This window comes from Cryphonectria parasitica, assembly GCF_011745365.1.
Source record: "Cryphonectria parasitica EP155 unplaced genomic scaffold M406scaffold_7, whole genome shotgun sequence".
Classification (NCBI taxonomy): domain Eukaryota; kingdom Fungi; phylum Ascomycota; class Sordariomycetes; order Diaporthales; family Cryphonectriaceae; genus Cryphonectria; species Cryphonectria parasitica.
In genome coordinates, this window is record NW_024468915.1 from 875,583 (window position 1) to 902,652 (window position 27,070).

Consider the following 27,070-nt stretch of genomic DNA (forward strand, 5'->3'; position numbering starts at 1 on the left):
AGTAGTCACTAATACAAACAGCACCAAATACCTGAGGTTGCACCAGGGCGGCTGGGCAGGGCCACCACTTTTTCTGCCAAGCTGCCCACCACTCGCCACTGCACGTTGCCTTCGTTTCGCCTTTCTGACGAGCACTGCAACACATAGCTCGGGTTTCCCTCTCTGCTACCCAATCTCGAGAGGAGGGTAGGCTTATATGGCCGGGTTGGTTCAGTGGCATTTCTTCGCCACGGGCTGTCGGCTCTTATTACCACGTAGCTCTCAGAACATGTGCCTCTTGCAGGCGGCCGGGCCAAAAGGATTGCCATGCGGATGCAATGGAAGCCAGGGCTACCGCAACGGGCCTAGGGTGTTGAATACGGGACGGGTAAAAGGCACCAGGCCAGGAGGAGCCCAGTAACCGACTAGGGGTTCAGCAGGCCACAGCAGGACATTTTTTGCGGACCGAGCAGGTTGGCGTCACCCTCCATCCCAATCAGAGCTTGCATGCGTCCCCAAGCAGATCCCTGAGATCCCTTGGCCCCGCCCATCCTCTTCTGCCAGAACCCTACAACAGCGAACCGCCTGTGCACGCGGCCACAGGCTCTCCCCATCCATATTTCCAAGCTGCTGTGGCCTGTTTTTGGCTCTCGCTCTGCCTTCTCCTCCTGCGCCCAGTACCTCCTTTTACCGTTGCCGACCCAACCGTACCCTCACTCCCCATCCTCCTCCTCTTTCGTTCACACAGCACGTCCTTTTTCTTCCTCTTCGTTCTTTTCTTCTTTCCTCCTATTCAGTACGTCAAGCAACAAGCAGACGACTGTTTTGTTCCACCCCCCCTCCCCTCCTCCTCCAATCCCCTTTCTTAATTAATCCATCTTGTAGGGAGGTTGTCTTTACCAACGGACTCGCCCAGAGTCCCGCCCCATCGTTTCGATATTTCTCTTGTACTTGTATTGTGCTACGCTTCCCCACGCGCGAACCACCGTGCGCCGCGACCTGTCCCGAGCATATTGGATTCTAGTCCTTCATTTGAAAAGGGTCAGCACTGCACAAGGGCGTGGCCTTCTTAGTCTCTACGCCATTCGGGCGCCCGACCAAGGCCAGGCTACGACACCAAAAGGAGCTGTTGCTGCACAGCTGTCACCAAACTGTATTCACCACTTCGATCGTTAGGACTTAGATCCCTTCTCTCTTAGCCTCTACCCTCTGGCACTCGCCTTGTCTCAGCATCGTCTCTCGGTCCCTGGGTCTCGTTCGTCACCCGCCCTCGCTTTGAATCAATCAATCGAGCCTGCATTCCGGAGTCGTCATTGGATCCCATCCCCGTCGCCTAGCAATTTGTGAACAGTCTAGACTATCTGTTTACGTTGCTCCGCCTCGCACCCGATATTCAGCGTGTAAGTTGGAATGTCTCTTTACATGGCTGGGCCCAACCTGAGGTGGCCATTCCTCTCCATCTGTTTCTTTTCTCCCGCCGAGATGCCTTGCTGCTGTCGTGGCCCGTTGGTGCACCCCTCTTGTCTGTCCTTGTGTGTCGAGGAGTGTGCTCTGGCGGCAGTCCCAAAATCACAGTGCACATCGCAGAACCACAGCAGATGATGTCCTCCGGCCGTCCCCGGCTTCAGGTTCATCAGAGCTGCGGGGGCAGAAACGACAGTTTTCAGCACTCGATCGGATTCGTGGCCCGTTGCGTTCGTCTCGGCGGAATTCTATTTTGCTACCAACCAGACCTGACGCAGACGTACGATCGTCTTTGTACAAAAGAAACTTCGTCAAAGGCGGGCGGGCGGCGGCATATTAAAGTTGATTTGAGGATACAGCTGACTTTGGATTTTCCTCATCATGCAGTTGGCCGACTACGACGTTCTTCACCCCCTGCGAAGTCTGGCTGTCACCTATACGCCACTCCGCCTCTTCACCTCGCCTTGTCTCGTATTTTCTGAGCCTGCCCTGGCCAGTCTACACCGCTCAACAGGATCAAGGCCCTCCCCAGAACTTTCCTCTCCAAGCAGCATCACCGACTTGCTGTGCTCCCGACAAGTCGATCCGCTGTCTGCGTTTCCAGCATCTCTGGGCCGTGGTTGATCCTGCCGGAATCAACTACGCCAGTCTCTTGTTGAGTACACATGCCTAGATTCGCATTTGGGAAGCGAAGATCAACCGCAGAAGGCGACAATGAGGTCCCACCTCCCTCCTTTCGCGTACTAGACCGTTCAGAGGTGGCCGAAGGGAACGGCAAGTCTTTTGACGGCGGTGTGAGGCTCTCGGCCAAGACGCACGTCCTGCCCAGGACGACGGTTTCGGACATTTCGTATGAGGACAATATCTTTGCCGATTTGAAGCCCAATACAAACCGGTAAGTTCAAATTTCAGTGGGTCGACGAGGCTGTGGTGCTAGGGGGGCTGTCCCAATTTCCCACAGGGGTGGCCAATTTTAGTCACCCTGGCATCTCGTGTCTCGAACTGAGTTCCATGGCGCACCAAATACCAGGGGAGATAAAGCAACGTGTGGATATCGGGCTGACTCGTCCGCTAGCGGCAGTGGATCGACCAACACCACAAAGACCAACTCGACCGACAACTCCTCCCGTCACAGCAATGCTTCGACCACTCCCTCTTCAGCAGATCTGAGCGGGCAGGAGGACTGGAGACTGGCCAACAACAAAAAGTCCCTCACAGAGAACCTCATCCAGTCGACACCCAAACCGACGTCGTTTCTGAAATCAGGCCGGTCGTGGTCATTTGGCGGCTCCAAAAAACACCTGCCTCCTTTGCCTGCTGAGGAGGCGCAGGTTCCGGACACCCCTCCGGTGCCTGAGCAATACAAGACGACGGGCAGAGCGAGGGCAACGACATCATCCACCGACGCCACTATCACGCCGCAGCTGAACCAGGACATTGGGCTTGACCTTGGCGGTAGTTTCAGCAAGATGTTTTCGGGGTTCGACAAGCGAGCCAGCACCATGACATTGCGCGACGAAAACGGGCGACAAGTCTTACAGCCCTCCGCTATGACAGGGGGGCGAGTTAATGCCCCTTCGCCTATTCAGGTCGACAGATCTTCCAAGATCGAAGCGCCGCAGCATTCGTGGGCCAGTCATCGATCCAACGACAACCTGCTGTCTGCAAACGAGAATGCACCGCCCCCGGTGCCGAAACATGGTGAGACCATGCCGAGCCGTCCCGAGCAGTTGACTCAGTCATCATCAGACAATCTTCTCAAGAGGACGAGTGCCATCTTCAGCGGACGAAGAAAGCCCACTTCGCCAGAGACCAGCGAGAGCGACGATCTGGACAGCTCCCTCTTGGCAGTCAACCGGTTCATGTCCGACGGCAACAGCCGGAGCCCGACGCCGATCGAGGCGATCGGTGGGCGACAAAGGACAAATGATGGTGCGGGGCCAGGCTACACAGTTGTACCCCCGAAATCACCGGCGGCTAAATTCGACCTGGTTGATGAGGACGACAATCTGTTCGATAACGTCCCCCTCACCACCTCGAGGCTCAACACGCCGCGTCAGCCACCGCGGAAGCCGGAGGCTGAGGCACCATCTACACAGACCAAGGTCATGACTCCATCCGAGTTTGAGAGGTACCGCAAGGACAAAGAGGTGGAATCCCGACGAGTAGAGTTTGAAAAAGCTCGTGAGAACATCCCAGCTGATGACGATGACGAGGATCACTACGAGGACGAAGAGGATGAGATCGAGAAGTCGCGGCAGGTGGCGAAACAACGGAGGAAGCAGGAGGCGCACATGTCTGTCTACCGACAGCAGATGATGAAAGTCACGGGCGAGTCGGCGGATGCGGCCCCCTCGCGCCCCAGCATGTCCATATCCTTCAGCACGCCCAACCTCACCGTTCCCGAGTTCTCCTCGAGAAACCCGTCCGATGCTTCCGAGGAGGATGAGGAGGTACCCTTGGCGATTTTGGCAGCCCACGGATTCCCGAACAAGAACAGGCCCCCGGCCCGGCTCAGCACCATGATGTCGAACCCCAATCTGCGACAAGCTTCTCAGCCCAGCTACCAGAGGCCTGGGTCCGCAGCGGGTCATGGCGCGCCGGGTGGTGCGCCACTGCCGCCTTTCGCTCGGGGCTTGCCTCAGGATCCATACGGTCTGGTCAACCCTACAGTTCGCGAGAGCTTCGCTCTTGGAGGTGGCGTGCCTGCCGGACAGAATCCGTCTGTGCCACCTGGCGGGCTCGTAGGTGTGATTGCCAGTGAGGAGCGGGCACGGTCTATGCGGCGCGGAAGCCCTCAGGTCCCTCCGATGGAGGGTTACCACGGCTCGCCAGCAATGGGTCCAGGTGGATTTGACCCTGTCCAGGGCATTCCTCCTCAGATGATGTACCCGGGGACGATGCCGATGATGATGACGCCTGGAGAGCAGGCCCAGGTGCAGCTGAGCCAGCAGATGTCACAATTCATGCAGATGCAGATGCAGTTCATGCAGATGATGGCCAGCAACAACTCGTCGGCTATGGAGCCGCCCCGGTCCGCGGGCCACGTGAACAGTCAGTCGCTCAACCAAGTTCCGACGATGAGCGGAGGGGGGCTGACTGGATTAGGCATGGGGATGGACATGAACCCCGGAGTTCGTGGGTCTTACTTGGAAACGCCGATGTTGGACGCAGGGAGGCCGGACATGCATGGGCGTACTATGAGCATGGTCCAGCCCAGCTCTGCATCATGGCTTCAGCCCGTCCCTACGCCAGGGGCAGGCTATGCAGGCTCAATCCGAGGTCAAGGATACGCCCCATCTATTGCTCCTTCGGAGCGCAGCAACATTGGGCTCCCTGGCCGTTACCGGCCAGTGTCACACATGCCGGCCGCCTCCACGACGACGCCCGACCTGAACCGCAAGTCTTATATGTCTGGGGCGATGAATTCTCTGGGCGAGAACAAGATGCCAAACACAGATGACAAGAGGTCCAGCAAGAGGTCACTCAAGAAGGAAGAGGCGGATGATGACGACGATGAAGGCTGGGCGGCCATGCAGGCCAAGAGGGATCAGAAGAAGTCCACATGGAGGTTGAGAAAGACACTGGCTCCTGGCGACCTCGACATTGGCTCGCTCATCACGTGAGAGAAGACTGCAATACAACAAATTCAGCGCACTGTGGCTCGGCAAGAGGGCCCTTTTTGAAAGGTTGGAAATTCAGCGACACATACAGCAGCATTATGGGCAGCATTTCTTACCATGGCATGGAGAATCTCACAGCAGCAGCAGCGGCAGCATTTCACGGTCATTTGATGGCGGAACAGGCAGATAAGCGGAGGTAAATTGTTTCTTGTGTACATTGTGCAATATAAGGGGTCTTGTTATATATGTTTCGAAAAAAAGGCGTTGCGAAATCACGGGTTCAGAGATGTCGAGCATTTGGGAACATTTTTAGTTTTTCTCTTTTTTCCTTCAGGTATGAGGCTTTATGATAGACTTCCCCTCCACGGGGAGTAATGTTAATTCTCGGCATAACCTGAAAGGAATTGTGCCCTTGATCATAACCTGCCACATGGGTTTTATCCTATCTGGCCAAATGTCCATTCCTGGATTTTTTTTTTTTGGGGGGGGGGGTGTGTTTTCTTTCTTTATTCATATCCTCTTTGGCACTCCATATCCCTGACCATACAATCTCCCACGGACTCTGGTTAAAGATCCCTTGGGGGGGAAATCAGGCACTACTCTGTCCGGTTGGAACTCGGCCCAGTTCCCAACGTTTATAAGCTCATCATGCCATGGCAACGCAAACTGGCTAGGACGAAGCCACCTTCCCCGAGGCCCAGCCCTTCCTCTTCTGGCCCATCTCGACGGCAGCAAGGCCCCAGTCCTCGCCGTGGTTGTGGCTCCCGCTGGTGACGCCGGCACGGGCCTTGGCCTGCGCCTCGTCCAGCACGGTCAGCACGCCAAAGACGACGGGCACGCCCGTGTCGAGCTGCACACGCATCAGGCCGTGCGAGACGGAGTCGGCGATGTACTCAAAGTGCATGGTCTCGCCCTTGATGAGGACGCCGATGGCGATCAGGGCGTCAAAGGCCGCGGTCGAGGTCTGCGACTTGGCGGGGAGGGAGGTCAGGTCTGTGGTCGAGCCGCCGAGGAGGTCGCCGGCCGAGGAGGTCGACGAGGTCGAGGACTGGATCTGGGAGGCGGCGAAGAGGCTGGATGGGGGAAGGGAGGGGGGAGGGAGACTTTTGTCAGCACACAAGAAGGAAGAAGAAGAAGAAGAAGAAGAAGAAGAGGAAAAAATAGACTTTGGGGGTGGCCTGAGGTGCATCGTAGGCCGAATGGCCTAAGGATGGTTCCCAAGCAGAAAGGGAGAAGAGGGACAAGGGAAGGAGGGGGGGTAAACATACCGTTGAACACCAATGGGCAGCTCCCACGAGCCGGGCACCGACTCGACGACGATGTTGCCCTCCTTGACACCACATGCCAGCAACTTGGCCTTGACGCCTTCCAGCAGCGGGTCGATGATCTCAGCGTTCCACCGCGCGTGGACGATGCCAATGCGCAGGCTGGTGCCGTCGTGCTGCTCGGGGGTAGGGCCCTTCATGTTGAACGATTGTGTATATGTGTTTTGTGTATAAAGGTCAGGTAGGTTGGGGCCCTGGCGGTGTTTACTTTTCTTTTTCCTTGCTCTCTCTCTCTAGTGAGGTTTCGATGTGCCAGGAAAGGGAGCTAGATCTGGTAGCTTGGGTGTTTGGGGAGAAGAGTGTGACGGTAGGAGCTGAGGTCAGGTCTAGGGGGTCCAGAACTGGTGGCTCTTGGAGGGGCAGCACCTGTCATCTGCCGTCTTTGGAGTTATGGGTGGGCGGGCACCTGCGGGGTATCACTGTAGCTAGGAGTAGAGTGAGATTATGTAATACTAGGCAACACTGGGCTGTAAACCTCCAACCACCCTTAGGTTTTGCACATGCAAGTTTGGGTACTTTGTGTATACTATTTGGCATGTGAATAATTCACAGCTACTCTGACAATTCAGATTCAATCTTATCCTGAGAATTTTCAAACTCTCTTTCTCTCACACAGACACAATCTGATCCAGCTGTGAGCCCAAATTGAGCAAAGTGATGATGGGTCTGGTCTTCCTCTGTTCAACACCCAGATGTGTTGAGAGTCTTCCACCCCCCTCCCGTCTTCTCTCCTTTGGCAGTTGCTTGTTCCTTGACGATATTGGACTAGAACTAACCCCTCTTTGAAAGCTTCAAGTTAGTCTTGGGTAGTGGCAGAAACGGTGCAACAGGTGACAAGGTTCCAAGTGGATGATCCGTCCAGACAAAATTGACACAGCAAGGTATAAAAGGCATTAGAGAACTCCCCTGTGATGCCGCTGAGTATTCTTCTCTTCTCTTCTTCTTCTTTCATGCGTCAGGAATTCTCCTTGTATCTATACACTTGCTCTTTATACAAGAAATTCCCCACTTCTCTAGTCTACACCTCTTCAAGATGGCCCCTTACCAACATGGTGGAGATGGCTCCTCGGAGACGCTCAACAATGGCGCACAGGATGAGAAGATCACCAATGGCACCATTTTCACTTCCATCCTTGACAAGAAGAGAGACAGCAAGACTGTGGCCTCTTCCACCTCAGAGAAGGAAGGCAGCATCGTTGAGGTTCCCTCCCCAGAGCGCAGCTTCCGGGGCATTTCTCTGCTGCCCCCCTGCTTGAAACGCTGGCTCCTCGCCCGCCCGGCTGCCCGAGCTCAGCAGATTGAGGAGTTGCGCTCCAAGGTCGTCAAACGCCGCGAGAACTATGCGGATTTACTCTCGGAGTGGAAGAGGGCGGCCCGCGAGGCCCGCCACCGACGCAAGGCATGGCTCGAGGACAAGGAGGTCGAAGGGTGGCAGAAGTACAAATACTTCAGTTTCAACACGAAGGTCCGGTACGCGGTTGAGGGCGAAGAGGCCAGGGCCGTGACCCGGGCGCCGTTGGCCTTGGACTTCCGCACGCTGGAGGGCAAGCGTCAGGCGGCCTTTTTGTTTGAGAACTACTATAAACAACAGAAGGAATCGTGGACGAAGCTCATAGCCCAGTGTGATGGATGGGAGCAGAATTATCAAAAGTGGGTGCACAGCTCGGCTTGCCGGTCTGTGCGGGAGAGGCAGGCCAAGGTACTGCTCGAGTGTGTCGAGATACCAGACTGCAAGAGGTGCAAGATTTGGTTCGTCGTCCTGCCCGACTGACCGAACTGTTGACGACACAACGGCTACACTGGTCCATTTCAAAAGGATTTGAAGAATAAATAGGATAAGAAAAGAAAAGGATTGTGGCAGCAAGGTAGCAAGACTGGCAGTGGTCATTTGTACGCATCATCAGAGCTGCTCATCCATCAACTTTCATTTTCCTTCACATGATGAGATGGATTTCACATGCAATACATAATGAGCCCCAGCACTTGGTTTTGCTGCCTTGATGCAACCGCTCATATAATCCAGCAGCTAGTTTGGAGCTACTGAACACCAGTCTTTCAGCCTGCGCACTTGAGGCTATGTCTTGGTCCATTAAGCGCGATACTTTACTGGCAAGCTGAAGGGACCAGCTGTAGGACGTAATTACGTAGGAGCAAAGGTTCCAAAAAAAAAAAAAAAAAAAAAAAAAAAAAAGAAAAAAGAAAGAAAAAGAAAAAAAAAAAGGCTTCACAGGCATAGCATTCTGATGAAGTTCATCAAAATATAAACATTCCTTCACAAACAAGTCCAATAACAGGTTTTTCGAGGAGAATCATCGAACTTGATGAGAATTTCCTGAACAAAGTAATTAATTACACACTCTGAGCATTCGCCTTGTATAGAAAGCAGGGGCTTAGTAATCACATGCAACGTCTTTAACTTAAGTCTTCTGCAGTGGTTGCTATCGCGATAAGAAATTTCATGGTCACTCCCAAAAAAATGCAATAACCACTGCAGCACCCGACCTATCGACTTCCTCCTCGCCAAACCCAACTCAGCTCCTATTCTCGTTGCCAATTCCACATATCCCCACCACCCCTCTTCAACCTCAGAAAATGGCGCCCACACGACCCTCCAGAAAGGCAAAAGCCAAAGCCCGCTCACAAGCAAAGAAATCCTCCGCCCCCTCCAGACCACCCAAACAGCTCCTCGCCGAGGCGACCGCGCACCTCGAACAAGGCGACGCACCCGGCGCCGTCACCCTCGCGCGCCAGGCCCTCGACAGCGCCCTCGAGTCCGACGACGCCCGCGCATGCGCCGCGTACAACCTGCTCGGCGAGATCCACATCGAGCTGGGCGAGATCGACGACGCGCGGGCCCTGTTCCTCAAGGCGGCGGGGCTGGACGCCGAGGGCGCGCTGGCCGAGGACCTCGGCGGCGGGCCGGACAAGTTCAACTGGCTCGCGCAGCTGTCCGAGGAGGGCGGCGCCGACTCGGTGCGGTGGTACGAGAAGGCGGCGGCGTGCCTCCGCACCCAGATCCAGGCGCTCACCGAGGCCGCGGGCGAGGCGCGGGGAAAGGGCAGCGCGCACGGTGCGCTAGAGGAGGAGCTGGAGGCCAGGGCGGACGAGAAGAAGCGGAAGCTGGCCGAGACGCTGTGCGCGGTCGCCGAGGTGTACATGACGGACCTGTCGTGGGAGGAGGACGCCGAGGCGCGGTGCGAGACCCTGGTCACGGAGGCGACCATGCTCGCGCCCGAGCTGCCGGATGCGTGGCAGACGGTGGCCAACGTGCGGGTCAGCCAGAGCAGGCGGGATGACGCCGTCGCCGCGCTCGAGAGGAGCCTGTCGCTGTGGTCGGACCTGGATCCGGAGGACCCCAGGGTGCCGCCCTTCCCCAGCAGGGTGGCCCTTGCGAGGCTGTTGATGGAGTGCGAGCTGGAGGGCAAGGCCGTGGACGTGTGTGAGAGGTTGGTCCTGGAAGACGACACGAGTGTTGAGGCCTGGTACCTGGGCGGGCTTGCGCATTTCACACTGGGCGAGAAGATAAAAAATCCCCCAAAGGACGAGAAGAACAAAAAGGCAAGGGATGATGATGATGATGATGATGATGATGATGGCTGGAAGAAGCACTGGGTGCGGGCCAGGCAGTGGTTATCACAGTGCCAGCTGCTATTCGAGGCGCAAGAATACGAGGATGAGAGGCTGGGCGAGCATGCAGCCGAGCTGCTGGCCACCATCACCGCTGAGGCCGGCGATTTACCTGACGAGGAGGAAGAAGATGGTGATGGCTGGGAGGACGTCCAAGACAACGGCGCAAATGGCGCGAATGACCAAGAGATGGATGATTCATGAGCGAGTGACACCAACGTCCAACCCTCCTCGATTCAGCTTCGCCCCTCGCCCCTCGACCATGACGAGAATACATGCATATGACTTCTGCAGTCTCGAAGGCAACAAATTTTCCTTTTCTTTCTTCAAAAAATAATGTCCATGGTTGCATTGGATGGAGTTTCTGGCCTCAAAAAACATGATTGCTGGAAGAGGAGAGGCATTTGCAGGTGGAGGCCGCGTCAAATGCCTCCAGTATCCAGGACAGAGCGTTATAAGAGGATGTGTAGATAGCATGATACCAATACCAACGCAGTATTATTTAAACTGCATATGAAAAGGGAAGACATGCAATTTTGGAAGCCAAAAAGGGTATCAATGTCCGTCTCGCCTCTATGCAATTGTCCTATATGCAATCCAAGCCTCTCAACACCATCTCTCATGCGGCTCCCGCCACTTTACGCCGAGAAGCTGGAAGATTCTTTTCTCGTCCCGTCCCTCGAGCAGGTCCCCATCGGAGATCTTCTGCCTGTTCTGGTCCCTCAGCACATCCTTATACAGCCCACGCTGGTTCAGTCTCATCTTCTTTTTCGACGCCAACAACCGGATACTGCGATTGAAGATGTCGTTGCCCGTGAAGTAGATCAGCGCCGCGCCGTACTCCGTCTCTGGCACGAGAAGCAGATCGATTCTCCGCCACACAGGACGATAATTGTCATTATCCTTGTCGTCAGTGGCTCGTGGCAATACACAGCAGCCGTGCCATTTGCTGCCACTGCCCTCTCTGGTGGAGCTGTGGGCAGCAAGCTCTGCTGTCAGAAAACCCCGTCTGCTCAGGTTGCCGACGAGCTTGTCGAGGAACGGGGTCAAGTCCCTGCTGGAGGTCGTGCCCTTCTTGGTGATGATAAAATCAATATCACCACTGCTGGTCGCGCCCCGACGATAGCTGCCTCCGATGAGAAGTTCCACCTCCTTGTCGATGTTAACTGCCTCGGCCTTCACATACTCACCAAGCTTCGTAACTTCAGCACGCGGTATGCGGGAGTTGATATCTTCATAATGCTCAATGCCAATTCTTTGGCTGTACGAGAGATCGGCGCTCCGTAGTAAATCATCGAGTGTTCGGAAGCCCTGCGCGATCCATTTGTCGGCGGTCGTCGGACCCGCGCCGTAAACCCCTAGGAACAACGCCTTGACTTGACTTATGGGATCGTTCAGCGCAAATTGTAACCGCTGGAGGGTTTGGGTCTTGACAATCTCCTCAAGCTTGGCGGACAGCCTCTCTCCAAAGAACGGCAGCTTTTTGGCCTCCTCAGCCGTAGTGATGGTGCGGTCTTTGACCATTGAAAGAGTGGTGATGATTCTGCGGTACGCGAGTACCCGCCAATGGTCATTTGTGTTGGTGTAATAATCGAGCATTTTTCGGAAAACGCTAATGGTAAAGGCGTTTGGATTGTCCTTATTCTCGGCCTGCTCCTTGGTGCCTCCCCGATTGCAGGCGTAATACTCGTCGTACTTCTTCGGGATGCTTTTGCCTCCCCCCTTCTTCTTGAACCTCTTCCTTTCTCGCTCTTTCTCTGCTCCCGAGTCGTCTTCCCCACCATCTTCACTTGGATTGAGGTTCGCGTCCTCATCCCCGATGCGTGGGACATCCTTAAACTCCTCACGAGCCTCATTAATGATTTGTGAGAGCTCGTCACAGAATTCAGAGTTTTCTCTATGGACATCGACAGGCCCATTCAACTCCTCTGCATCTTTAGAAACCCCTCCGTCGGTATCTTCCAATGTCGGGATAGCTTGATGATTGTCAGCCGCCTCACGACTCGAAGGCCGAGTTGTGCCTGCTGCGTCGGTATTCCCAAGCTGTCTCAGGTCCAAAAACGGGAGCGGAGATGCCGTGCTCTGCGAAGGGGTCACGTCAGGGACATAGTCCCACCTCTTCGGATTCTTGTGAGGTGTTTTCAATTCTAAAGAACTGTCGGGTCTTCGAGTGGCGTCTCGTTGCTCTGTCTCTTTTCCTGTAGACCCTGACTGCCCAGAGGGAGTCCCTTTGACCCGATACTTCAGGTAGGGTGGGAGGACGCGTCCTTGCTGTATACAATCCAAAGGCCACTCTTCCGTAACAAGTGTGCTGCCGACACTCCCAGAGACGGTCGAAACAGTGGCCTTGATATCTTCGTATCCAAGGTTTTTGTCAACGACAATATGCGTAGCGTCAGCAAGCTGGTCGGTTACCGTCGCGCCGTATTTTTCTGCATGTTCGATTCGATGTTTGCGAAGAGAAATGCGATCTGGAGGGATGTAGAACAGTCTGAGATTCTTCAATATCCGTTTCGCCTCTGGCACGTCGTTCTTGCCCTTGTCTCTGGTAGGCCGTTTTCGACGACCGCCGCGGCTACTTGCCACGACTGAATTTGGCGACCTTTGGGTTTCCTTAGACACGGTGCCTGCAGACGTATGTTTCGTCATGCGGCAGTCTAGTCCAGGCTCTTGAAGGGGTGTGTCTTGCACAATTGATGTGCTGCTAGGAATCTGTTGTCGACTTGCTGGGGGGTGAGAATCAGGGACAAAAGGCGTGGCCTGTATGGTGGTATTTGGTGTGGCAGCAGTCATTGAGACGCTTTTGGTAGGCTTGGGATCTGGTATCGACACTCTGCCCGCAGCAGATGCAGTGGCCACCTTGCCCTGACTTGGCTTTGTGTGTTGTCTGCCTGGCTTCGCTTTCTCCAAGAAGGCCCGACTCCTTTGCCGGTGATCATCTTGAAGATTTTCATGTTCATCATCAAAAGAAGTATCCAAGGCATCCAGCTGCTTGTAGAAGGCTTCTTTGGTTTTGAGAGGCATCTCCAGAGACATGATGCTGACAATGCATTTGGTTGTGAATTAGAAGGATTGGATGGCTGTGGTTTTCTAGTATCTAGAAAGAAAGGAGAAAAGAAAGAAGAGGAAAGAAACCCTGAAGGAAAAAGGAAATGAAATGAGTTGGAAGAGTAAGCAGTGGGTAAGTCACAAAGGAAAAGAATGAAATCCAAGCAGTCGATGGACAGAGCTATTAATCATTGTGAAAAAGTATTGAGAACTCACAGGCCGATTGCAGTCAATGTTAACATTCACAGCCTTGTGAATGTACATAGTAGACAGGAGTGGCAGCCTGCACCCACTGAAATACTACCGAGGAGACGGTACTGTAGGTGCATATGACCCCTGTAAATACCTGTATTACGTGCATAAGCCTCTGAAGATGGTTAGTGTACTGGAGAGTGGGTACCGGGCCCCCCCTGTCTCTTAGCAGCTGCCTGCTCTCCAAACATTGCGCCGGCGCAGGAGTCACAAACGGCAGGAACACACAACAACAACATGTCGACACACCAAAAAAAACAGCAGTAACAGCCAAAAAGTAAGTCTCCTGCGCTGGGAGTTGAACCCAGGATCCCGGCGTGACAAGCCGATGTGTTACCGTTACACCACGCAGGATGTTTGGTTTGTGTTGTTGTTGAAAACGACTGCACCTCGTTTGCTTATATTGACAACCACTTCGGACTCAGGTTTAAGTGAGCCTCCCTTCTTCCCCTTCTGCCATGCCACCTCCCGTTCTGTTTCATTTCGCACACAGCTGAAATTGCGACAGCAGATCTACAAGGGGAAAATTGAATCATCTCATGTTTCTGTAAGGGCAACTTTGAGCCTCAAGCCAAACTTCAAACAGGTTAGATACTCTAGCTTGCAGTCTTGCCACTATTGATCAATCACACAGCAGATTATCCTAGAGTCTGTGATACTCGTACCACACCATGCCCATCACAAGAGGTCCTGCAGATGTCCCCAAGGCAGACTAGCTCCCCAGAGTATAGCAGTCCATATACGATATCTTCTGCGGGTCGTGGCCATGCTCTCTCTATCTCTCTACACTCAAAGCTCGCAGCCTCGCGCCCAGCCAAGCCTCATACCCAGCCCACGCGCCGACTTGCTTCCACCTCGCACAGAACCTCATCATGGCCTCACACGCCCCCTTTTCATATCTCTGCCCGTCAAAACCCGAACCGTGGGCCTCCCCGGCGGCCACGGAGAGTTTCTCCGCGCAGACAGGACACAGGTACGGCGGCTGCCTGCAGTCCTCAGCCACCCCCGCCGTGCTCTGCATGACGCACGCATAGTACATGCAGTGGGCCATGCCGAAGCAGTGACCCAGCTCGTGGGAGGCCGTACGCGCCAGGCAGAAGAGCCACAGGCCTTGTGTGAGATCGCGTCTGGTAGCTGCGGTCGTGCTCCCACCGCTGGAAGTAGTAGTGCCAGTAGCCCTGAAGGCTGTCACGGCCTGGTGGAGAGCGCTGTCGGGCTCACCGTTGTCTTCTTTTCCTCCTCCTCCTTCTTGGTCATATCTTGGTGGTGAAAGATTAGATAATTCACACTGGGATGCCACGTACGCCGCGCAGTGCGACGCGGGCCAGATGTGTGATGTGTCCACACCCTCGTGGGCGTGGCAGAGGGGGCTATAGCGTGCCGAGGAGACTACAGCCACACGGCTGCCGCCGTAGGCCCTGCCGCAGCAGAAATCGTCGTCCTCGTCCTCATAAAGGTCGTGGTCCACGAGGAGGAGGAGGGCGTACGCATCTCGAGGGAGGATCCTGATGGCACAGTCCAGCATGTCATTGAGGTTGAGCTGGTGGGAAAAGACACCGTCCAGGCTGGGTCTCGCTCGGATGCGCGTGAGGCTATCGGCCGGTCCTTCTTTCAGAGCCACAAAGGATGTTGGGTTGCCCTTGCTCGCATTGTCTTCCCAGGGCTCGAACCGGAGTGTAGGATTGTACTCCCTCACTTCGAAGCCGTGGTAGAAAGCGCCGAGATACGCCAGGATATCATCCGCTTTGGGTGGCTGCACTGCTGCTGCTGCTGCTGCTGCTGCTGCCTGGGCGGCTCCTTTTTTCTTCCCCTTCTTCCCCAGCCCTACTGCTGGTTCGATCCACTTGCTCATGACCGACAATGACTCTGGAATAGCTGGCGGCCTCGCCACGTACACTGTCTTTCTGTTGCAGGTGGCATGATTCCTCTCGGGCATGTTGTGCCACGACCGCAGGCTCTGCGGGGGTTGGCCGGGGTCCTGCGCGAGGTCATCGTCAGGGAGGACGAGTGGCGCTGGGAATGTGAAGAGGTGAGAAGCAGGCTCTTCTTTGGGGCCGTCCCATGGAAAGCGGCCGGAAGAAGTTGTAGCTGCGGCCCTGCGCTTCCAGTCTGGCCGCTTGTATCCTGCCTCGGCACCATGGGGGGATACGTCCACCGTCAGCGACGGATGAATGCACTTCTTCTGTCTTGGGGCCATTGTATCGAGGACTTGCGAAGTGGAGGAACAAAGTCAGCATGATATTTCAGAAATCTCATGGCTGATGGGGGGTTGCTACATGTATACTTGTTGATATCTGATCCCAAGGCGGCATAGCTTCTTCTGGTGTTTAGGCAGCAACACCTTCCTATCTGCTTAGTTTAAACGAATTGAATATTGCCCGACCAGAGTGCAAAAAAGTCCTACACTATCGTGATGAGGTTCTTTTGAAAGTATCTTTTGCAAGGGTGATTTATACTGCAGTCATGTGCCACAATCATAGCACATCATACTGGGCCGTGCAGCCATCCTGATATCTCGAGTTGAGTCTGGCCACCAAAGAAATATCGAATGCAAATTAACACACCAGATATTGATTTACACCAAGAGCAGGTGATTGATCACTGAAACTAGGACAACAAAAATAGCCAGGTTGTGAGAATAGTGATGAGCCGAATTGACTCTATGACGTGGTGTATATGTCGAAACGAGCTTGAGGCTGAGATTTGGAAGTGACCAACCCAACACCCCCCCCCCCCTCTTCCCTGACTAATACAAATCTTTACCCAAAGACTAACTGGCAGGGTCATATTCTCCTCCTCCCAGCGTCAGACGCAACTCAAACAAGTCATCCGCACAGCGCATCGAGTTTCTCTGGACGATGGCAACCTCCCTCTATTTCTCTCTTTTCCATCTCCTCAAAGTCTCTTGTCTCAGATCTCTGAGATCGGCAATGGGCCCGTCCATGTTCGCCAATCTTATCACATGTACAGTACTCTCATTATCTACTAAAAAGATACCCTTCACAGGGGGTGGGAGGATCCGAATAATCGGTAACGGCATCTGGTCCCGTCCTGTAGCTAACAATTCCTCCTAGCTTGCACGTCCGTGCAGGAAGGGGGAACCACGAAATTCTCCGATGAGATGGGTGAGACAGGTCGAGTGGGGTCAGGACTGAAAATATGGAAGGGGGGGGGGGGGCGGAAGGTGGAGAGTTTTCCCGTCCAATGCCCTTCTAAGTTTTTGTTTCCATGGCGGTGTGAGATGTCTCAGAGACGCGGGCAGGGGAGGCAAGGACGAGAAGTAGCTACTATAGTACACCCAGGGGGGGGGGGGGCAATTCATGATGATTGACGATATGGAATGAAGAGAAGTACGGTACACTACATCAATAGTGAGATGCAGAGACTTGATCTGGATCAAATCTTGCTTCTCTTTCTCTAGCTCTTGCATCGACCACCCCGGGACAATACATAGTATTCATTTGTATGCAAGGGTTGTTACTTTTTCCTTTTTTTTTCCTCTTCTTTTCACCCCAATCTTTTGATCACCAGCATGTCCAATCACGCACTTTCCTTTATCTCCCCGGTAAACTCTGCCCACCGATCTACTATTTAGTCATGAATATGCATGCATGTCTCGCCCATCCCATACCCTATCCTTCCCCCTTGGCCGGGATGTCCTCTATAACATGACATGCCTGTACAAACCATCCCTAGAATGGGCATGTTCTACGTTATGCGCATAATATACATGTACATATATGTATGTAAAGTGCCTACATGTCTCTCCCGGCTCCGACACCTCGGATCCATCCAAGCAAAGAAAGAAGGGGTGGGGGGGGGGGCGACGAACGAAAATAATTGACCAGGTAAAATGACTGTCTCGTTTCACTTCCGGTCTTACTTTTTTTTCGGCCCCCTCCCTGAAGCCGCTCCCTCGGGTTGCTTCCCGATTTGGTTCCGTATCCAGACTGTCGGGAACGCCACTCACTCACTCACTTACTGCCTGCCTGCGTCTGTCCACCTGAGAGATTTGACTTCCCTTTTTGACTGCCATGTAAACTTTTACTTTGTCCTGTCATCTGTTGGAGTGGGGTGTACTACTTTGCTGCGGCTCGCTCGGTCATGGTCTCTCGTCCGGACTGCACAGTCCTACCAGGGTGCCATTGGCTTCCGAGAGAAAGAATAATTTCATGCTCACTGCATTGATTACCTCAGAACGCTAGGTTGCTTGCCGTGGGGTAATAGGACAGGCCGACCATGTCTCCCCAACCGTCGCTGATATTTTTTCTGAGCACACCGACCTCTCCAGACATATGAATGGGGAGTTTCTCTTACTCCTTCGCCTGTTTTGCTGCTCGCTATTTCGTCGGCGCCGGCGAGCCACACCTGACGACACCCAGCTTTACTGGTGCCAACCCTTCTTGCAATATCAGAACAAAAGAACCACTCGGTGCTGTCCCATCACAGTACACGCACAATCGAATTTCAGAATATCAGAACCCAAACAGGGAGGAAAAGCAGAAGGGCAAGAAAAATCAAACGAAAAAGAAGAGAAAAACCACACCATGTGAACAGACCATATCTATCTAATAGCCAAACCAAGCCCCCCGAGCCGATGTAGTAGCCAATGCATGTCCTAGCAGACCTTCTTGTATCCTCTTAAACCGAGACGCAGATGAGTGATGGATCTTTCTCCAAGGCGGACAAGGAAGATCCAATCAAGTCGAACAACGTGCAGAAGCCGAGTCTGGACGTTGAAGGCGGAGATCACAGAGCCGACAAGCACTTTGAATCTTTGCAATAGTTCTTGCCTTCTTGTTGGAGTCTAGAGCTGCAACTGCTCCCTCGCTGACAAAAGTCATTCCGGGCATGTCTGCATGGTTTGGTCTGTCGGTGACTGTGAAGACGCCCGGACACTGTCTTGGGTTGTTGCTTGTGTCCCGCCCCATGCCGCTGCAACGTGATGGACGAAATTTTCTAGTCATCGTCATCGTCGTCATCCCCGCCACCCTTACCACCTTCCTTCCTGATCGGAATCTTGATGCCCTGGGTCGCAAAGCATTTGCTGAGCTCGGTGCTGTCACAGACGCCAGGGAACTTCTTGGCCGAGTAGACCTGGAATTTGTCGCTGAACACAGATGCGAGGATCGGGGATTTGCCAATCTTGACAGGCGCATCACCCTTCTGGTCCGCGGTGGGCTTGACGTCGACGAAGGAAAATCGGAGTCTACAAGGTTGTTCGATATTGAGTCAGTATGCCTCTGTCTTTCCTTCTGTTCCCCTCCCTCCCTCCCGCCCTTCTTCTAGACACTGGGCGGCTTTTTTTTGGGGGGGGGGGGGGGCGGGGGAGGGGCGAACAGGATCTCGTGCCCTCGGGGCATCACATCTTTCGACTTACCTAAAGTTTCCTTCTGTCCTTACACTGAGATCCTGCATGACAAACCAGATACCGATCTTGTCCTTGGTATCCTGCAGCCGAAAAGCACTCCCAGCGCAATTCCCGATAAGATTCCTGGTGAACATGCCTTGGACGCCGGCACCGGAAGGCCCAGACATGGAAATCCTCTGCGGCCCGTTCATAGAACCTGCCTCATATACCTGTGGTGGCCTGTACAGAGGCGCAAAGTCATTGGGATACCCGTATGCCGTCTGACCGTACCCGTTGGGGGCTGGTGGGTAGCTCGGAACTTTAGATCGTCAGTTCAAACCTTGCAAGTTGACGTGAGAGCATTGGAAGAAGAGAGGTGACAAGATAGACAAAGAGGCTACTGACCTTGACCGTACTGACCACCGCCGTATGGGGCGACGGGAGGCTGAGGCTGGCCATACAGCGACACTTGGCCAGAATGGGATGATGGGTAGGGTGCGATGTTCGTAGCACGATACGGCATCGACTCGAGATTGTTGAAAGACTCGTGGATGGTTGAAGATATCGCCGGCGTGGCCGTGGTGCTGCGCACGACATTTACTTCCTTGGAACCAAGGTCGTCCCAGAGATCTACCGTCACAACGTACTGCGCGAAGTCGATGGTGCTGTCGCCCAAGGTCAGTTTTACCGCGACCTGCGCTGCCCGAGACGAATCGATTCGATACTCACTTTACGTCAACTTCTTCGCCGGTGTGGACGTCTGTCACGAGAAGCCTGATTGCCGGTGGTGGAGTAAGCGGTCTGCGGTCCTGCTCTCGCCGTTAGATGATTGTTGTTTGCTGGCAGGGGAGGGTTGCCACAAGCACTAGGACGGAAGACCTACTTTGTCACCGAAGCCGCACATTCTGGCACGGATTGGTTGCTGCTCAACGATCAAACTGGTTTGAGAAAATCAGGAGCAAAGGTCAGCATCTCCTCATCGAACGAAGCAAGAAGGTCCACAACAGTCTCTGCACAGGTCCTGTCCAATAGTCCAGGACTGGAATCAAGGCTAGCAAGTGACGAAGAAGAAGGCGAGGGAAAAGGAGCGGTCATGACATACGCATATCGGCGGCCGTTGAGGACAGTAGACACGGCCTCCAGCTTGGTGACAGCCTCGTCGCCTCCTGGTGGAGATGACTGCTGGGGCGGCACGCTCGCATTTGGGCTTGCCTGGGAGTGCGGCGGACCGAGTGATGATGTTTGGTGGTAAAGGGACTGTCCTGGCTGTTGGGGATGGCCCTGCTGGCCCGGAAACGATGGCTGATGGTGCTGGTACGTCTGTGACTGGGCATAGCCCGTCGTGCTGCTGTAGGCATTGCCGTTCGGTGGGGACGCCATGGAGGGCAGTGTCTGCGAAGATGCATAGCTGCTGTGCGCCAGTGGAGGAGGCGGCAATTGGTGGGGGTAGACGGAAGGCATCGTGCCGTTGGGCCCTCGCGGGCTCGAGTACGAGGTCATTGAATGTTCCCCTCGTGGTGATCTTTTTTCCTGGTTGTCGTGCTATCAAAGACCCAAGCTTTTGTCTCTTCTTTTCTCTTCAAAGCAAACGTGAGTAAGAACCTCGCGATATCGATATTGACTCGATGGTGCGCGATGATAAGCGACGCTCCAGAGAAATTGGTGTGTATGTCGTCCCTGCTGCTGGCCTGAGGGGGGATTGGACAGCGGGATTGCTTATATCGTCCGCCTCTGAGTCCACAACCACACTCTCGAGTTTGTCTGGTCGGGTTGGCACCAGTGGCTCTCCAGTGCAAAAGAGTGTCGTGAGGCCCTTTCGCTAGGCACCACTAAAGGCAGAGGACCACGTTGACGAGATGAAAGTGTTGCACCACCTGGACGGAACGACACTCGAGCAGTGGGGACTTTTTTGATCTGCGCATGCCAGGGGGGTTCGATGGCTATGGGCCGGACCGTGTTGCCGTCGTGAGAGAGACTGAATGCATGGGCTGGCTGAATGTAAACGGCGGGCTGATTGAAATTGGAGGCAATGCGAAGCCGAGGCACACACCAAACGCTCTCACACACACACCAACAGAACAGAACAGCACAATAGCCTGGTGAGAATAAGGTGGGGCCCTAGACCATGACGCAAAAAGGCTATGCAGGAGGCCGTCTGTACTCTCTCTGCTTAGAATGTCTGCTTCTTATGTGTGTGATTGTGTGAAAGGGAATAAAATGGTTGTGAACGAGAAGAAAAGATACGATGGGGGATGGAAGGAAAAAGGGTCGGACAGGAACAGGTTCAAGGCCAAATGGTGGCAGCAGCAGTACTGTGGTAGAGCATGCAAGGTTTAGAGAGGTTCAGGTTGGGGGGGCAAGGTGGTGGCAGCATTTGACAGGCGCCCCAGTTGCAGCAGCACGTCGTCGACCCAGAACCACCCATGCTGACCTAGCCCAGCACTACGGGCCAGACAGTTGTGGTTATCCAATGGTAGTGATGGTGACCCTGGTCCACCAGGGGGGTGGGAAGGGGGGGGGGGGGAATAGTACTGCGGTACGTGCAGCGGCGCGCGTTGACAGCGGGGTAATCAGGTACCCAAGTACCATAGTACCATAGCATTATTGTATGGGCCGGGAAGTAGTGTTCCACACTATTACTGCTGTGTTAATGCATACCCTACACTATAGTAGGTGACTGACTATAGTATGGTACGGCGGCGGATACTATAGCACCACCAGACGGGAGCACACTTGCGTTATGCACGTAGCCTTGTGTGTTTTTCTTTCTTTCTTTTTTGGTTTGGAAAGAGGGGTATGATAAAGGGGGTTGGAGGAGAGAGAACCCACGCACTGCTGCATACTACCTGTCACCTTTAAGGTTGCCTTTCTCTCTCTCTTTTTTTCTTCTCTTTCGTGCTGAATGTAAGAGAAGAGGGAAGGGGGCAAGAGGGATGGATTGAGAAGGGAGGGGGAAAACGACTGATGGCCTGGGTGCTAGGTGGAGGTGCTGCTGCTGCTGCTGCCGCCGCCGCCGCTGCTGGGACCAGTAATTACTGCGTACTATGGTACACTGGCTGACAGGCCTTGCCAGATGCAGGGTTTGATCTGGCCAAATAACCTCAGACAGGCTAGGTTAGGCCCATTTCAAGTAAGTCTAGCACTCTCAATCCAGTAAGTCAGTGCATACCAAGATTAATACATTGACCCCCAGTAAAGCACCGTACCATACCACGTAGACCGTAGCACCATAGTGTACCACAGTTAAGGGTGTGTCCAGTCCAACTTGATAGAACTTATCACAGTCGTAACTGCCAGACTTGATAGTCAGTGAATGCTCAGGTAGGCTCACCTCATGACTCCTTTAGCCCCCCTCCCCCCTTTCCTTCCTCTCCAGTTTTTTTTTTTTTCCCTTCCCTTTTCCCCTCCCTCTGCCCTCTCTTTTCTTTCCTCAGAAGTCGCACAATGATTATCTTCTTCCTCACTCCCCCTTCACCCCTTCATATTTCTGCCGGATCCTTCCCGCAGGTGCCCACCCTCTCTGGTCTCCCCTCTATTTAACCCACCCCCCCTCCCTTTCTCTCCTCTTTCTTTCCCTTCTGATGTGTGTGTGCCCCTGTGGGTACCCCTCCTGTGAACAGCCCCACCGTCCCGCCGCGGCCCCACCATACCAGGGAATGGGCAGACGGGAATTGCTTCCTTGCTTTCCTTGCTGCCTTGTACATACTGAAAACTGGCACTGGAACCCTGAAAATGCTTGGGTGCTTGGATGGTCTGGGCAGGAAGCCAGATCAGTGGGCCCCCTCTGAGTGCGATAATTTCCATGCTTGCGTCCATGCACAACTGCCATCCGGACCCGATGCTTCACCGGGCAGTAGTAATCTCGGGGACGACCAGCCGGCCTAAAAAGCCGATGCTATGTGTGGAATTTATATGCACAATAGGGCCGTTACATGCTATCTGTCATTTACTGATGGTTCATATTAATAAGCCTATATACGCTTGTATGTTTGGAGCTTAATCGCTCGCGTGATGACAATCAGACGGCGCTGACACAGCCCCAGCACAGGCATAGACGCGGCTGCAGAGATCAGCATATCGTATTGCGCGCTCTCTTTTCTCGCATTTTCTACTGTGCCCATGCGTCGACCAGCAGCCAAGGCTTAGAGACGGAACTGTGGCTACTCGGAATACACTCATGGTGGACTCGTTCGAAAAGAGGCAGAGACAAGGAGGCCCGAGCATCACCATCCCATCTGATGTCGCACGCTCAGAGACGCCACCATTGCTGCCAGGCCAAGCCGTTCCTTTCACACCGGTCGAGCCTCGAGTAACGCAGAGAGGCTCGACTGCAGTCAGGTGCCACTGCGCCGGAACCAGGTGGGTCTATCTGGATACCTGTCCCTGGCCCAACCTGCTCTGTGGCGCCCGCGCCAATGGTACGAGGATGCCACGAACTGGCAGTTTCGACCATCACAGGCAGCAATGTCGTACGACCTAAGGCAACCTTTTCTTTTCCTATTCCCTCCCTTCGTACTTCCCTCTCTGGATGAATGAGTCCTCGTCATTTGTCGCATTTACTTTTTGCGGTTATGCCGATCTCCAAGCCACCTGTTCCTGACGTCGCACCATGCTGGTCAAGCTGCACGCGAGCCCACCCAGGTGGACTGAACTTGTCTCCGGTCTTGGCCACTCGGAGCCCAGTCCGCGACTGCACACAGGGCTTTTGAGACTGCTTGCTATACTCTGTGTAGCCTCGGAGGTCCCAACTCTGCTACGGCTGCAATCGGTTCGGGCAGTAGGTTGAGACTGAAAAGCCAGCGGCCTCTCGTGCGCCACAACCCCTATAGACACACGCCTTTTCATGGCTGACAATGGGGCATGTGGGTGTCACCGCCACCACCACTAGGCACGCACGATTTCTTCCGCCTCTCATCTGCAGAGACGTGCCGCAACAAGCCGCGAACAGCTTACTCAGCTGTGGCACATATACACACACTGCTTTGGTATCCAAGCAGGTCTGACGTAGCCTTGCCGAGCGACGTGTCTCAATGCTCCAGCCTTGTGGTCTCGACCATGGATACTACTGACGTCTCTTGCTGCCGATCTGAACTGAACACGCCCCCTCCCTCTCTATCCTCTACACATACAAGTCAAACTAGCGGACTGTCTAATAGGGTGTTATCATTGCCTCGTTCAACATGTAGAAGCGGCACAACCCCCCAGTAGATGAATAGGCTGGCTATTACAGAGATAACCACGCTGGTGATGGCTCACAAAGAAGCTTTTGGGTTGATTATGACTATGCGATCTGCCTAGCCCGCCAGGCAGAACAGATCCAAATAAGTCTATCATGGGACTACTACCGAGACAAGAGTAGATCGAGGTTTTCATTCCCGCCGATGTATCTCCTGTGTATGGTTAACATATATGTATTGTATACACACCCTCTACCTTCCCCACCAGAACGCCCTGCCATACCCGCCAACCAGAAGCCGGTTTGCAACTTGGATGATTGATAATAATCATGGAAAGGCTCAGTCGATCTGTAGACTGGATGGAGTACAAAACCCCTCAGCACGGTATTTGAAGGTGGAAGAGGGCTAAGAGACATATCTCTTCAAAGTAGTTGGCCAGGTGCCCTCCCGTGCTCACCTACAGACTACAGCATACCCCTACGCTGTTTTGTGGCTTTTCATTACACGCCCATCTCTGTTGAAGCATTTGTTCAGGAAGACAAGCAGGTCATTTTTGTATTTATTGCTGCCTACAGAAGCACACGTTAGAAGGACCGAGGGAGAGGAGAGAAAGAAAAAAAAATAGACTACAATATTGCATCGCATTGAATATTGAATATTGATCCATTTGCCTATGCTCTTGCCTAGTAGTAGTAGTACTCTTTTTATCTGGACAGCTCCTCGAGACTGCTACAAAAGGGGCCTGTCCATCCAACACATGGTGTTGATGAAATACCCCGAAAGCCAACACTCAAACTCACTCCCGTACCTCCCACCCCCAGTCCGCCACCATCTCTTGTCCATATCAAAAGTAGCAATGGTAGGCGTCCTCCCTTCCTCCGAAGCTCCTGACTCCGGGTTCTGGACAGCCTCGACAATAAGAGGATTTCTTTGGAGAGATAAAGAAAAGAAGAGAACTAGGCTTGATGCTGAAGATTAAAGGCAAGGCACTGCCTGACCCAAAGCCAGCAAAAGCTAGCAGAGATTTTGGTGTTTTTTGTTCTTTTGGTATGATCCCCTTGCAGTTCCGTTTCACCCTGCTGTGAAATAAATTGGTCCTCATTTCCATGGTGAGAAGGCCAAACAAATGAAAACAAGTCGTGATGGTAGCTGCGCCAGGATCCCCTCCTCTCTTCACAACCGACACACTTTCTCTTTTTTTTTCTTGTTCGTGCTGTGTGTGTGTGTGCGGCACAGGCTTATACGAATTGAAATGATGTGAACGCCCGCCCGCGGATTTCTGGTATCTTCTAACAGGCCGATTTCCCCTTGATGAACTCCTCCTGAAGGAAAATTAAAGATCAAAAAATATGCATGCTTGCTCCCTCCTTGCTTGTCGTAATGTGTAATACACATGAGATTCTCATGAAGTTGAGTTGATAGACAATCCCCACGTTCAGCTCGCGAAGAATAGAAAGTCCGTCATCGAGGACGCCACACACCGAGCGGCCACGCTGTGCTGGCATGTCCGCCAAGTCAGTTGTCATCCATGTCGTTCGCATTCATTACGAATCGGCTAGTTTGGCGAAATGTTTGGACCAGATCCAGCCGACAAGATTGTTTGGGTCGTCTTGGTTTTTGGCGAGCCACAGTTCACCCTTTTCAGCGACGACATCGAAGATCTGCCGATAGACATGGTTAGTAAGATGGCTAATTGTACAAAAGATCTCAACGATCAAGAAGATACGAACCTCTCCGGCTGTGTATGTCAGATAAGGATAGCCAGCCTCGTGCTTCGTTGTCTCAATATTAAACTCGAAGAGGGATGCAGCAAGCCACAACACGTTGTAGCCATTGTTGATTTGACGCTCGCGCGATGATGCACGAGATGATGAGCCGGGCTGAGACTCCTCGGGGGTTTCGGCCAACGGCAAGGCAGACTGAAAGAGCCCAGAATTGCGGTGCCCGTCGCCACCAGAGAGTGGAGGGCTAGTGGCAGAGTTAGACTCTCGCCGCAGGTGGCTCGAGGACAACGACTCGATACTAGGCCTCGGCATGCCCGCAGAGTCATAGCTTCGTCCCGTGCCAGGTCGTGTCGTGATGGGCGGGACGTTGCGCGGGGTACCGGAGATGTCAGAGGAGACCGGCGAGGCAGGACCACGTGAGGTAAGGCCTGCATAGTAGTCCCTGTAGAAGTAACCGGGACCGCCGCCGTTGTTGGGCGGTGGTGATGTCGGGAACGGTGGGTTGTGTTGCTTGGCGAAGTCTGGCGTGGGCAGCACTGGAACATGATCGCTTGTTATAGACAAGCCTCGGAGCCGCGGGGTCCCAAGATCAGAAGGTCGTGACCTGATCCTGGAGACGGTCTCGTCTGTTGTGGATTGAGACGTTCGGGTCCTCATGGTGTGGTTGAGGATGCCGAGAGCCATGATCTGCTCCTCCATCTCCTTGAAGTCTCGCTGGAACGTCGTCACGACCTCGGATAGGTCGCGGGAATCTGGGGCTGCCCCAACAGCCCGGATCTTCTCCTTCCATATGAACCACCACTTGGCCTGGATGTTGATCATGTTGCCAAGACAGATGTTGCCCACTTTTTCGGTAAGCGCAGAGAGCTGCGGCAGCTCCTTCTTCAGGGTGTCGTTCAGGGCCTCGTAGTGCTCCACCAGCTCCGAGAGCTGTTTGTCTATCTTCTTGCCGCTCTTCTTCAGCTGGACGGACTTCTCATAGTCGAGGCGCCGCTTGTTCCGCTTCTTCATGGCGAGCAGAGGGTTTTGATAGCTCCGGATGACCAACTCGAACGGTTCTATCACATGTTTGCGGATCGCAAAGAGCTGTTGTTCTCTTGTTAGCTATAGTGTGGTTTCGGCTGTTAGTCGACGTGCTTACATGTTGATCGAGGGCCACCGTCTTGATGTCTCTCATAGAGACGTTGAACTGGACCCATTTGGCTTCGAGCTCCGGGTGCGGACCAGGTTGGAGCCTCATCACCAGCTCCATTGCTGACAAGTAATCCAGGAACGTCTGTACATAGGCGGCAACCTGCCTGGTGTAGAATTCCACATCCCGGAGAACGACCTGCAAGCGCAGGTAGTCGTCGCTGAACTTCTCGTTGAGCTTGAGATACTCGGGATCCTCGGGTGTCCGGTTGCTGGAGGCCTGCAGCTTGTCGACCCTCTTGCCAAAGGCTCTGGCGAAGCCAGCCTTGACATCCGTGTCCTTTCCCTTCCTGCCCACGATCTGTCCGAC

At 53.8% G+C, this 27,070-nt stretch overlaps 8 protein-coding genes and 1 non-coding gene across 9 annotated transcripts; 3 read left to right on the plus strand and 6 right to left on the minus strand.

Moving 5' to 3' along the window:
- Positions 1-2,108: 2,108 nt before the first annotated feature.
- On the plus strand, positions 2,109-5,069 carry M406DRAFT_341546 (uncharacterized protein; the record flags this gene model as incomplete). Its single annotated transcript, XM_040921676.1, has 3 exons — positions 2,109-2,338; positions 2,474-3,351; positions 3,397-5,069. 3 exons carry the CDS (start codon positions 2,109-2,111, stop codon positions 5,067-5,069), a joined length of 2,781 nt encoding a protein of 926 aa, XP_040773287.1.
- Positions 5,070-5,719: 650 nt separating this feature from the next.
- M406DRAFT_323494 (Lumazine synthase) lies at positions 5,720-6,617 on the minus strand. The gene is made up of 2 exons (XM_040919776.1): positions 6,335-6,617; positions 5,720-6,139 (listed from the first exon to the last, which is right to left on the minus strand). Exons 1-2 carry the CDS (start codon positions 6,529-6,531, stop codon positions 5,737-5,739), a joined length of 600 nt encoding a protein of 199 aa, XP_040773288.1. The 5' UTR covers positions 6,532-6,617; the 3' UTR covers positions 5,720-5,736.
- An 807-nt stretch (positions 6,618-7,424) lies between these two features.
- Positions 7,425-8,162, plus strand: M406DRAFT_72322 (uncharacterized protein; the record flags this gene model as incomplete). Its single annotated transcript, XM_040925537.1, has 1 exon — positions 7,425-8,162. The coding sequence occupies one exon, from the start codon at positions 7,425-7,427 to the stop codon at positions 8,160-8,162; it is 738 nt and encodes a 245-aa protein (XP_040773289.1).
- An 821-nt stretch (positions 8,163-8,983) lies between these two features.
- Positions 8,984-10,222, plus strand: M406DRAFT_263436 (uncharacterized protein; the record flags this gene model as incomplete). The annotated part of the gene is made up of 1 exon (XM_040917591.1): positions 8,984-10,222. The coding sequence occupies one exon, from the start codon at positions 8,984-8,986 to the stop codon at positions 10,220-10,222; it is 1,239 nt and encodes a 412-aa protein (XP_040773290.1).
- Positions 10,223-10,624: 402 nt separating this feature from the next.
- Positions 10,625-13,054, minus strand: M406DRAFT_63249 (uncharacterized protein; the record flags this gene model as incomplete). Its single annotated transcript, XM_040924824.1, has 4 exons — positions 10,625-11,890; positions 12,019-12,061; positions 12,135-12,563; positions 12,621-13,054. 4 exons carry the CDS (start codon positions 13,052-13,054, stop codon positions 10,625-10,627), a joined length of 2,172 nt encoding a protein of 723 aa, XP_040773291.1.
- Positions 13,055-13,601: 547 nt separating this feature from the next.
- M406DRAFT_t102 lies at positions 13,602-13,672 on the minus strand. Its single transcript has one exon. It is a non-coding gene; the product is annotated as a tRNA-Asp (tRNA).
- A 289-nt stretch (positions 13,673-13,961) lies between these two features.
- Positions 13,962-15,926, minus strand: M406DRAFT_347447 (uncharacterized protein; the record flags this gene model as incomplete). The annotated part of the gene is made up of 5 exons (XM_040922296.1): positions 15,595-15,926; positions 15,147-15,526; positions 14,606-15,104; positions 14,240-14,428; positions 13,962-14,008 (listed from the first exon to the last, which is right to left on the minus strand). Exons 2-5 carry the CDS (start codon positions 15,513-15,515, stop codon positions 13,962-13,964), a joined length of 1,104 nt encoding a protein of 367 aa, XP_040773292.1. The 5' UTR covers positions 15,516-15,526; positions 15,595-15,926.
- A 1,558-nt stretch (positions 15,927-17,484) lies between these two features.
- Positions 17,485-19,909, minus strand: M406DRAFT_347448 (uncharacterized protein). The gene is made up of 6 exons (XM_040922297.1): positions 19,771-19,909; positions 19,552-19,606; positions 19,398-19,477; positions 19,074-19,333; positions 18,699-18,987; positions 17,485-18,527 (listed from the first exon to the last, which is right to left on the minus strand). Exons 2-6 carry the CDS (start codon positions 19,570-19,572, stop codon positions 18,278-18,280), a joined length of 900 nt encoding a protein of 299 aa, XP_040773293.1. The 5' UTR covers positions 19,573-19,606; positions 19,771-19,909; the 3' UTR covers positions 17,485-18,277.
- A 4,582-nt stretch (positions 19,910-24,491) lies between these two features.
- On the minus strand, positions 24,492-25,420 carry M406DRAFT_357398 (uncharacterized protein). Its single transcript, XM_040923668.1, has one exon. The coding sequence runs from the start codon at positions 24,951-24,953 to the stop codon at positions 24,690-24,692; it is 264 nt and encodes an 87-aa protein (XP_040773294.1). The 5' UTR covers positions 24,954-25,420; the 3' UTR covers positions 24,492-24,689.
- Positions 25,421-27,070: the final 1,650 nt, after the last annotated feature.